Raw genomic sequence first — 12549 nt, 5'->3', positions numbered from 1 at the left:
GACTTAAAAAAAAAAAAATAGCCTAATTTTCCTTTTTTTATTTTTATTTTTTTATAAATCTTAACTTTTTGAGACGTGGAAATCCCAACTTTACTTTAGGTTTTTCATTACACATTTTATTAACTGAAATAGCCATGCACTGCATGACAAAAGTACAAAATTACAATAAAAGTATAAACAGATTTAAACAAATAAAGTAAAGATGACAAATAATTTCTACTTTGTTCAAATGCGTGCACGTTTTTCTTCTTTTCTCACATTCTCATTAATGCAAAAGCGTGTGTAATAAACTTGCCACCCTATGCTGTCACTGTGTGCCTCTATATGGTCGTTATAAACAGTGCTGAATGATGTGTGTTGAAAGAGGAAGCACATGTTGTCTTCATAGGGCTGTATTTTTCTGTGCACATCAAATCTGTTGCGTGAATGAAAGAAAGCGTGTTTCACAATCAGAAAGCATGCATGCATTAATGCATGGGAAAATGCATGCAATTTAGGCAATGCAATCAGACATTAGTATGATGTGGCATGCAGGTAATCCATTCTTGTCATGGGCTTGAGCTGCTTTGTCCCCGGATTGAAGTGTCATGGCTGCCGTTCGCTGTTGACTGATTCTGGTTGGACGGGAGGCGGAAAAGCGCTGTAAGTCTGACAACCTTCGACTCTTTTACATGCACTTATCCGCGTTTTCACATATGCACTTCATAAACTTCCACTTTGAAGGAGAACTAAAGGTTTATAAGTGGAAATGTACTTGTGTCGCGCATAATGGCATGCAAGATGTAGCAGTTTGAAACATGTTTGTTGGTCAACTTTACATAAGCTAGAGTGCATAGTTGCTAAAGTAATCTATATCGCATGCTTTTTGCATTGCATCGCGTTATGTTTGATCTAACACGTTTTTAAAACTTTATAACACGTTCATTGCATTGTGACAGAGGGAATTAGGCAGCTGAACCACAGGTGCAAACTGATTGTACTTTATTTAACTTGTTCAACTCGTGGTGCATGCTTAGTACATTCTAGTTTATTATGTTTGATTCATTTCTTACATTTTATGTCTGTTGAGTTACATGGGGCAATATGCATGTGTGTAAATGAAGACAAAGGTCTGAGGAAGATTATTAAACACTCCTGTTTACAAAACAATACAAAACCATGGTACAGTGATGTTAATCCCATGGTACTTTGATGTGTATCATGGGATTGAAATACTATCATATTACAATGGAATTTACAAGGTAGTCCAATGCATTTTAAAGAATACCGTGGTATTACCATGGTCATTTTGTTGTTACACACGTGTTGCATTAGCAGTAAATTGCTTTAAACTAACCATAAACCATAATTATGCAAATAAACTAATAGGTAAAAAGTATTTAGTAGCTACACATAAAAAATGTAAGTGCAAATGTACTGTAATGACACCATGTTTAAAAATCATGGTAATTCATGGTACTTTTAGGTTCATTCAAATGTATTGAATTGTAATTAATATGTTGTAGTCTGGTTTAGTGTAACTAAGTTAAAGTTATATTAGTATGATATTTTAAAGAAGACCAGGTTCTGTCCTCAAATACAATCTTGATATACACACTTGTATATGATTTTTGTCATATGTGGCAAAACACATAGTTAATGATTCAGTTTAATGTCCATTAGATAGTTTACACAACATGCATTACAGTAATTACTCAAAATGTAATAAACAAAAGCACAGTTATCACAAAGCATATTACTATTTTTGGTATAAATGTCGAAACATTTTTAAATCAAGATATTTTTAATATCCCAAGTAATTTGTGTCTTACTCAGGATTTTGTCTGTTTTTCACTATAAATGTCAAAACATTCTTGTTTTCTTAAAAAAGTATCATAATTAAGTGAGTTCATGCTTAAAACAAGAAAGAATTCTGCCAATCAGTAATTTTCTTTTTCAGAAAACATGACTTATTATGACTTCTGTTTTTCTGTGTGAATATCAAAATATTTTCTTAATGCATCGATATTAAGTGAGTTTATGCTAAAAACATAAAACAAATGTCAATGGGGGTAAGAAAAATAAAATAAATTTACTTTATTTTGATCTTTTTTTTTTTAGAAAATATTACTTAATATTTTGTCTTGTTTTCAGTATAAATATAGAAATATTCGGTTTTTTTTCTTCAAAAAAATGTATCAAAATTAAGTGAGTTAATGCTTAAATCAATAAATGGATCTGTCAATGGGTGTAAGAAAAATAAAATGAATAAAGAAATTCTTGTTTTAAGCATGAATTCGCTTAATTTTAATAAAAAAAAATCAGAAAACAACTTAACATCCTAGTATGTTTTGTTTTTCAGTATAAATATCAAAGTATTCTTATTTTCTTAAAAACTTATCAAAATTAAGTGAATTAATGCTTAAAACAAGAAACAAATCTGCCAATGGGGGTAAGAAAAATAAAATAAATAAATGTTCTTTTTCTTGTTTCAAGCATAAATTCACTTTTTTTTTTTATCAATTGTTCAGAAAACATTTCTTAATATTCCAGTGTTTTGTCTTGTTTTTCAGTATAAATATCAAAGTATTCTTATTTTCTTAAAAATGTATCAAAATTAAGTGAATAAATGTTTAAAAAAAAATGTTAATGGTGGTAAGAAAAAATAAAAGAAATAAATGTTCTTTTTCTTGTTTTAAGCATAAATTCACTTAATTTTGATCAAATTGTTGAGAAACCATGACTTAATATCCTAGTATTTTGTCTTGTTTTTTTGTATAAATATCAAAGTATTCTTATTTTCTTAAAAATGTATCAAAATTAAGTGAATAATGCTTAAAACAAGAAAAATATCTGCCAATGGGGGTAAGAAAAATAAAATAAACAAATGTTTTTTTTTCTTGTTTTAAGCATAAATTCACTTAATTTTGATCAGTTTGTTGAGAAAACACGACTTAATATCCTAGTATTTTGTCTTGCTTGAACCTAATTTTTATCTTTTTGTTTTAGAAAACAAGACTTCATATCTGTCTTCTCATCTTGTTTTCAAGAATGTTTAGATATTTATATTGGAAAACAAGACAAAAATACATTCGAAAATCTTTTTTTACACTGTATTGCTTGTGTTTTATATAATGCACACAGTATTGCAACCAGAAACATTGGTAAAAATTAAACCACATTGGTTATTAATCATGATGGTATGTTTTTTGTATTGATTATTGAGTTTTTCTTGTCTTTCATAGGGCTCTGTACATCCAATATGAATGGGGTCAATGCCAACCCTGACGCTCAGGTTGGGAATAAAGAGAGGAGCATTTGGCATAAACGCCTACGTCTCAGGAATACCTCCTTTTCATTCCCCGCTGAACAAAACACTGTGAAAGAGGAGCAGAATGTTACACCACATGGATGGGAAGTAACAGAGAAGTCTGAGAAGCAGTCTCCAAGTCTTCATTCGGCGAACACCTTCACCTGCTCCTCGTGCAACGACGGCATCTCTTTCAGACCCGGCGAATTAACAATGCATTTTAAGATCGTCCACGGAGGCAAAGGAAGCCCACCGATGTTTCCGTGCGACGTGTGCGGATTCTCCACACCGGTGTTCACTACGCTTCAACAGCACCGAATGCAACACAAAGATTGTTTGTTCGTTTGTGAGATTTGTAATGACAACGTCCAGCGAACGCTGCCTCAACTGACCAAACACTGTCAAACTCACCATGCTGTAAACGGTCAATACTATTGTCCAAAATGCAAAAACTCAATCCAGGACATTAAGCAGTTTGTGTGTCACTCTTGTTCACAGGAAAGCATTGCAAATGGTAATGCACAGAATAAAAACGATCACTTAAAGCACATGGCTGCTGCATGCCGTCAAAGGTGGAGCCGTAAAAATTGGTGGAGAAAGCGGGCAACTGTTAAGCAAGACAATAGCTTGTCCCAAGAGTTCAAGTTCTTACTTCCAAAACCAGAACCCAATTGGACATCCCCATTGCTTCCTTTCTCAACACCTGGTTTACTGGACAACCACGGTGTTTTACTGAACCCAGAGAAGACTTTGGAGGAAACACAGCAGTTTTTGGAAAGGACTGTGTGTAGAGATAAAAACTGGCCTTCGTCTTTCAAAACCAAGCAAGATTTTATTCCTCATGCGCCAACAACACCCCATCCATCACAAGCACATGTTGCAAAACGATGTGCTACGCCACACCCGGGCCTGCGCCCTGCTGGGAAAGATAAGCTAAGCGGACTCATGGAGAAGAACAATATATCTGTTCCCCCAGATTGCACTACAAAGGTGGTCGGGTTCAAAATGGTGGATGGCAAAAAGCATTTAGTTCTCAAAGTCATTCCTTCAAACAAGCAAGACATTTCAAAGGATGCTCACACTGTGAAACCAACCAATCAGCAAGACGAATCCAATGATATTTCAAGCGTTAACGCCTCAGGAAACCATTCTCAGGTGACATCCAGAAGGTCTTCGTCCCGGAGGAAGAAGCAAGAGCGATGCGTAGCTCAGAGGGAGTTTTTGTCCTCAGTGGTTGAGAGGATAAAAAGCCAACAAAACGATGGATGCAACAGTCAGGAACACAGTCCCATTCATCTCAACGCCTTCAACCATAAGTCACATATTCAAAGTCCCAATGCAAACAGAGCGAAAGACTGCCAAGATAAAGCCCTCAGTGAATCCGAAGAAAACTTTACCACATGCCAAGGAGATTCAGGCTGTCATAGTGATTTGACCTCAGATGCTGGTTCTTTAGAAGAAAGATGTAGTTCGCAACTTCTTACTACGCCGTTTGATGAAGAAGCCAGTCTTGCACTAGATTCCAACGCCATTCAACATCAGCCAAACACATGCTCCATCTCAGGGTTGGATTGCATGAGTCCATCCTTTGGATCTCCCCTGAAGGAGTCTGTGTGTCAAAGTGAACATGGGGGCCTGTTATTCCATGGCAATGCTGACGAGTGCACAAACAACATGGACCCTAGAGATTCTCTGGTCCCGGTAGGTCAGCATGACTGTGAGACTGTGAGGGAAAGCGGCAGCTCTTCAGACCTGCTTCAGACGGTGGATGAGCTGCCTTTAACAACAGTCATTCATTTGCTGGATGAAGTGAGAGAGGACCGGACCTCATCAACACTGACCTGCTCTGATGAACCTCTGAAAGATCTCACATGCGCTGAAGGTGAGCAATAAGCAGAGCACGCTGGGGACAAAGTGTAGTTGTTGTGTTTTGTCTTTAGATGTGGTTCCCATAGTCATGTAAAAATGTAGGTAACAGTTAAGGGACTGGAAATATCTATGGAATTGTGTTTAGTTGAATACTGTTTTCTCTAGTTCTATTTAACTTGACTGAAACATGTGAACCTGGAGCACAAAACCAGTTTTAAGTAGCAGGGGTATATTTGTAGCAATAGGGAAAAATACATTGCATGGGTCAAAATGATCGATTGTTCATTAATGCCAAAAATCATTAGGATATTAGGTAAGGATTGTGTGCCATGAAGAGATTATGTAAATTTTCTACAGTGAATATGGTAAAACCTAATTATTGATTAGTAATATGCATTTCTTAGAAACTCATTTGGACAGCTTTTAAAGTGATTTTCTCAATATTTAGATTTTTTTGCACCCTCAGATTTAAGATTTTCACAATAGTTGGATCTCAGCCAAATATTGTCCTATTCTAACAGATCTTGCATCAATGGAAAGTAGGGGTGTGACGAGACACTTATTTCACGAGACGAGACGAGATTTTGGGTTCACGAGAACGAGACGAGACGAGATTTTTTAACTTTTTAAAATAAATCCTCAATGATGAAATATATAGGGGAAAATAGTATTTTATTCAACAAAAAACACAAAATGCAAAAAAATGTAGGTGCATTTTGATATGAACTTGTACTTTATGAAATTAAACTTATATTTTAATGAATTATATGCAGTAATAAAAATGTAAACTAATGCTGCATGATTCTGGGTAAACTGAAAAACAATGTTCTTTTATAAACTGGAGATCACGATTCTGAAGAAAAAAAAAGGATTAGAAATCTAAACAAAATGACACAATTTACTATTGGTTCTGAAATAATGTTCATTGCTTAAGTCTGAAAAAAAAAAAAATTAAGGAGCCAGTGTCTCAATTACTAAAGGCTTGTTTCACTATTGGAATATCTTGAATGTATAATTCAACGACAAATACTTTTTTTTTTAAACGTGTAGTTGTCGCCAGCTCCTGGCCAGAGAATAAACGTTGCTCTACAGACGTGTTATACTTTCGTTTTGATCGCTACTGTAGACGATAAGTGTTTATATCCAAACTATAAGCTTTTATCTCAGTACTTATGTTGCTTTCTGAAACCACAGCAGTAAGAATGCAGATTTGAATGTCTTCAATAACTTTCACATCGTAAGTGTCAATGGAGCGCGTGAAACAGTTGTAATAGACACCACTGAATTGTTGTCATTCATGAATAAGATCGCATTGGTGTTTGAATAGAGATCGTGATATTTATATATATATATAACTATTAGTCATGCAGCTCTAATGTAAACATTGCAAAATGTTTTGCCATGATATCGTCACGTTCTTGCGAGACCAGTCAAACCCCTATCGTGTACTAAGACCGGTGGAAATGCAAAGCTGCGAGTTTCTAGGCTGATAAGATTAGGAACTACACTTCCATTCCGGCGTAATCGTCAAGGAAGTTTGCTGCCGTAATATGGCAGAAGCAGGAGCAGTAATACCATGCAGCACATGTGCAAATGCTAAACTAGCTGGGAACTCATTTCTGATAATACTCCGCCTGCTTCGGCCATATTACGGCAGCAAACTTCCTTGACTATTACGCCGGAATGGAAGTGTAGTTCCTAATCTTATCAGCCTAGAAACTCGCAGCTTTACATTTCCACTGGTCTTAGTACACGATATAACTACAGAAGAGTCAAGTTTTAAATACAACAAATATGGAAACTCGTTGGTCATTTTTGAACGTGATGCTATTGGTCTCATAGGATTCAATGATCTATGCTAAGCTATGCTAAAAGTGATATCGCCAGAACAGGAGAACGGCTGAATGGATTTCAAAACGGTAAAAATCAACTTATTAACTCGGGGGGAGTTGGAGAATGAGCCTATTTCCAAAAAAAGTGGAGTGTTCCTTTAAAGCATGTAAGTCACTCTTCTGCTTCATGTTTTCATCAGGTGCAAACCAGCAATCTCATCCGGTCACTGCCAACATCTCTCTCCAGCCTGACGATTCAAACTCTTTCACATCTGTACCAGCAACAGACTCTGGATCCAATGAGTCAAACGCCGCTCTTGCATCACTGAACAGAAAGCGCATGGGAGAAACGTTCTCGGCGGACTCTCCCATCAGCAAATCCCAGAAGCGATCGACTCAGGCCTCAGAAGACGTCAGCGCATCCGTCCTCTACTGGGATCCGGCGCCTCGAGACGCTCCGACGACCCTTCGGCTGATTCCCTACAGCTCCTCGCAATCCGTTAAAATCCCACGCAACAACCAACCAGTCATAGTTCTCAACCATCCCGACACTGACATTCCCGAGGTCACAAACATCATGAAAGTGGTTCACAAGCACAAAGGTGCCGTACAACGGGTCGTACTGTCTCGTAAGACTCTCAAAGCTCTTTCAGAGTTTAACTCTGACAAAAATCTCGACGCCAATTGCCACGCGTCCCACTGCAGGAGAGAATGGCCAAACGGAACCGTTAAAGAAAGGTTCAGCTTAAAGCTGAGGCTCAAAAGAGTGTGTGGAAGAAAGTACACCGTAGTACCAACAGTGTCGGAAAGCATCGTGCTGCAGCCGACGTTTAGATGCTGGTTTTGCGGGCGGCTTTTCAGAAACCAAGAAGCTTGGGTGGGTCACGGACAGAGACATCTAATGGAAGCAACCAGAGACTGGAACCAGCTCTTTAACAGATAAACATTTGTGAAGAATCAGGGTTACTGTGCGAATCTCAGGAAGAGTGGTCCAAATATCTTTTACAGTTTCATTCTTTATAGTAATATAAACCCTGTTCGGGTGATTGAATATTCAAGTTGACACGAGCAAGCATTATTTATTTTGTTCCACAATGTGAAGAAGTGCAGTGCATTATCTAATAGATTAAAAAATCACTGTGTTTTGATACGGTCAGACCAAATCCGTCTCACTACTGTGATTGATCAGATTTTGTGAGATTATTGCAGAGACCTCAGGAAATATTGTAATATTCCACTTTGTTAGCTTAATACTAATAGAAGTGTGTTGACTTTCACTTCACGCTGAACAACGAGTGACTGAGCAGCAAGACATCAGTTTGTCTTAATACTTTATGTAGCTTTGCATTGTTTTATTGTTTTCTTTTTGATGTTTAAAACTAGGGCAAGTTGTTTAACCATTACTACTTTGTTGCTTTATTAATCATCTTTGGTAGGGCTTTGTGACTGAAATGTTTACAGAAATGGTTGATTATCTTTGTAGGAGGTTACAAATCTGGTTAAGCTTCCTCTGTTCGTCACATTGCCTGTATATTAAGCATTAGTTTAAAACTACACCGTTATGCGAGAGCATATGTTGATGCAGCATTACTGAGATTCTGTTTTGTATTTATGCGAATTGTCTGTATTTATTTTTTCAGCGTGCAGTCGGCTAAGTTACATGGGTTTGATTAAAGGTTTAATCAAGAGTTTAAATTAATTACCTTACATTTATTAAATTGTTAATGTATTGCTCATGGTTAAAGAATGTTGCAAACTGTGTTTTGGTCTCAGTAGTCAAAAATATATATTTTTATTCTCATTTATGAAGCCAAAGGTTTTTTAGGATCGGTGTAATCTGATCAGAGTAATAATTTCTTGAGTTTAGGTAAAATCGAGACTATCACTGACTTGAAAAGTTTGATGATTGCACTGTGATTCAGGCACTTAATAGTGGTGTGAATTTCTGTAAATGTTTGAAGAAACCAAAGTAAACATGTCTCTTATGTTTGTGTAGATGTTTATACACTGGTATAAGCACTAGTGTTGCACTAACAGCTGTGAATGACACCTTCAATTGCTGTATTGTAGAAGTGCCTCCACAAAAAAACCCTCTAGAACTATCAATAAATAAATATAATTATTTTGAAAATTCGTTTATTTTGTTTTTATGTGTATTAGGTGAATATAGATCTTTAAGAAAAATACTCTTGTCCTGACAGCAGTATACTGGGAAAAATTACAAAATTATGCACTGTAAAAAACTATTTGTTCAGTCAACTTAAAATAAATTGTTACCCTGGCTGCCTTAAAATTTTTAAACTTAAATAAGTTTAGTCAACTTGAAATGTTAAGTTGTACTAAGTGACAACTTAGATATTTGAGTTGATTTAACTTAAAATGAAGGCAGCTGGGTAACTTACCCAGCTTTTAAGTTTAACAAACCAAATTTTGTGAAATCAACTCAAATATCTAAGTTACTACAATTTAACATTTCAAATGGACTAAACTTATCAGGATAACATTATTTTAAGTTGACTGAACAAATTGTGTTTTTTTTTTTTTTTTTTTTACAGTGTGATCATGAAATTTGTGTTTTAAGTAAATACAGCTCTAGGTGCCATAGAATGGAAAACTGTATTTACCTTGGCATAGTTAAATAATAACAGTTCTGTATATGGACATGACGTACCATGAGTTTCTAAAGCCATCATTTCCTCCTTCTTATATGCAGGGTATCCGCGGATCCTTAAAAAGTCTTAAATAGCGTTTTCCTAGTATAAGGCCTTAAAAAGACTTAAAAAGTCTTAAATTCAGTTTCGATAGGTCTTAAATAGTTTTGGCCACATTTCCGCTAAAATATCTTCAGTCTTCATTACTTAATTTAGGTCCTGATGGAAAATATCAGGTAAAGCAAAATAAAAAATCCATTTTGAACGCTCCCAGTACCCATACCCATAATGGTCTCAATAATAATAATAAATATAGGTCAAGCTAGCTGACCCCCTGCCTTCGAGATACTTATAAAAAGTTTTTTTTCTTGCCTGACCGAACAAACAGTCTGACTAAAACTGAAGTGACAAAAAATAACCAGTGAAGCATCGAAAGGCAAAAAAGATTCCTATTTTAATACATTCAACGTAAATAGCAATTGACAATGGATAGTGTTTTTCTGGTCTATTTAAAACAAATAAGCACACAACTCTAAAGAACTCTAAAGAAAGACACTGAGGGAACAATTGAAAAATGTATAGTTTATTTATAACATTATATAACGTTTAGTTCAGTAATGCACCAAGTGAGCTTTTTGCTGAATATTCTCACGATTACAAATGTTACATTCATTTTAGTTTAATAAACTAGTTTGTCAAGTAGTTACTTACATTTTAGACAAAATATTTACTGTTTTGTTCTGTTTCACCTACGAAAATGGTTCCAAACACGGATGACAGCAGAAGTAGTACAGTAAATTCTCCAAGCAACGTTTTACTACTAAATGATTCAGCGTTTTGCTCAAATCAGTTGAAATAACGCAATGACTCGCTCATTAAGTGACTTACCGCCACCTGCTGGTAGTTTAGTATATTTAAAAATATGCAAAAAATTGTACATTCATAAATGTATTTAAAACATTAATCTCATAACTTCTTTGATTGCACTTTTAATTTATTTGTGTAAATTATGTAATCTGACTGCTAACAGCCATATAAAATTTGATAAATTGTAATCATTTCAGTGGTGATGCGCATCAAAAGAAAAAATAATTTTTGTTTGTTATTTGAGCTGAAACTAATGGCACTGAAAGTAGACATGTTTGATATTTAATGTTTGACCTTTGTTATTGTTCTTTCACTAAATTGGAATCGAAACTGGTAATCAATAAGAATCGGAAACGATAAGTGGAATCGGAATCTGAATTTTAATCGATTCAAATGATACCCTGTGATGCATTTCAAAAGTAAAAAAATGCCTTTATAAAAGTAAATCAAATATGCAGATTTAAGATGTAAAAGCTAATGGAGCACTGATGAAAATATTGCTTTAGAATAAATTGTTTACATCACCAGATACCTCTAAGTGGGACATTTGTGTGGAATAGTATCTGCTGATATGAAAAGTTCACCGTATATCATAGAAATACATTTAATTTATGACAGCCATGAAATTGTTTCCTTTTTACATTAAACACATTAAATATTACTTATGCGCATGTAATATAATGTGTATTTCCATTACAGGTTTAGGTCTTAAATTTCATATAAGGTGGTATTAAAAAGGTCTTAAAAAGTCTTAAATTTCACTTGTTCATATCTGCAGATTCAATGACCTGCATAATAGTGGCTTGAACTCCCTGATTAAACATATATTTTCCTCCATGTGCAAACTATTGAATGAGCCGCTCTGTGAAACAGCCAATCAGAGCAGAGCTCTCATTATTATTCATGAACCTTCCAGAGCATTTCATTCTAGGGACAAATCCTAGGGTTGTAAATGGACCTGTAAAACCGTTTCTGAAGATTTTTTTTGCCCTTTCCTATGTCAAATACCTTCTATGTAGATATCAGAGAACTATTTAAAATATTGTATCAATGCATTCTAAGGCACCTTCAAGAAAAATACACCTGACAGCATATCATGTTTTTAACAGTGTGGTGTTCACTTGTATACTGGGAAAAATTATAAACAACTTGTTCAGTCAGCTTAAAATAATATGTTTCCTGGATGCCCTAAAATTTTAAATTCTGTCAACTCAAATATGTTTTGTCAGCTTGAAATGTTAAGTTGTACTAAGCGACAACTTGGATATTTTAATTGATTCAACTTAAAATTTTAAAGCAGCTGTGTAACTTACCCAGCTTTTAAGTTTGACAAACCTAATTTTGTTAAGTCAACTCAAATATCTAAGTTAGTACAACTTAAAATTTTAAGTTGACTAAACTTATAAATTCTTAAGGCAGCAGGGTAACAAATTATTTTAAGTTGACTGAACAAATTGTGTGTTTTTTTTTTTTGTTGTGATCATGAAATTTTAGGTAGGAGTCTAGAATTCACAAAAATAATCCTAACTTAAAAACGGATGATCTGGTGGTTTAAAACTACTGCTAAAGTAATCAAACATGCATATAACTGAATGGTCACATCTGGCAATTATTACATTTTTGTATGCATGATTTTGCATGAGTTATCACAACTTAAAAAGTGATGTAAATGAAATTACAGGCATATTGTTGAATAAATGGTAGCCGCAGAACCAACTGTAGCCTTTTCGTGGTAAAAATATTTTTATTCATTGCTTACTTTTTACTATACAAATATCATTAATGGATATCAGGTTTTTAGATGAGACAGTAAAACATATTTTGCATTTGATCCCTTATACATACGGAACAATGAGGATATCTTATACACTACCAGTAAGATTTTTAATGTTTTTAAAGAAATCTCTTCTGTTCACCGAGACTGCATTTATTTGATCCAAAGTACAGCAAAAACAATAAAATTGTAAAATATTTTTACTATTTAAAAAAACTGCTTTCTATTTTAATATATCTTAAAATGTAATTTATTCTTGTGATTTCA

At 34.7% G+C, this 12549-nt stretch overlaps 1 protein-coding gene across 1 annotated transcript; it reads left to right on the top strand.

Annotated features, from left to right (window-relative positions):
* Positions 1-3838: 3838 nt before the first annotated feature.
* On the top strand, positions 3839-9121 carry znf518a (zinc finger protein 518A). Its single transcript, XM_073834491.1, has 2 exons — positions 3839-5171; positions 7191-9121. The coding sequence occupies exons 1-2, from the start codon at positions 3839-3841 to the stop codon at positions 7931-7933; spliced, it is 2076 nt and encodes a 691-aa protein (XP_073690592.1). The 3' UTR covers positions 7934-9121.
* Positions 9122-12549: the final 3428 nt, after the last annotated feature.

The sequence above is a fragment of the Garra rufa genome, chromosome 2, assembly GCF_049309525.1.
Source record: "Garra rufa chromosome 2, GarRuf1.0, whole genome shotgun sequence".
Taxonomy (NCBI): Eukaryota; Metazoa; Chordata; class Actinopteri; order Cypriniformes; family Cyprinidae; genus Garra; species Garra rufa.
Note: the sequence above shows the minus strand (reverse complement) of the source record. Positions and strands in the feature narration are given on the sequence as shown.

What these genes read in the sequence shown, in the direction of transcription:
- znf518a (XM_073834491.1), top strand. Translation starts at nt 3,839, where the DNA reads ATGGCTGCTGCATGCCGTCAAAGGTGGAGCCGTAAAAATTGGTGGAGA. An exon ending in AGATCTCACATGCGCTGAAG is followed by an intron (nt 5,172 to 7,190) that starts GTGAGCAATAAG and finishes TGTTTTCATCAG; the next exon opens with GTGCAAACCAGCAATCTCAT.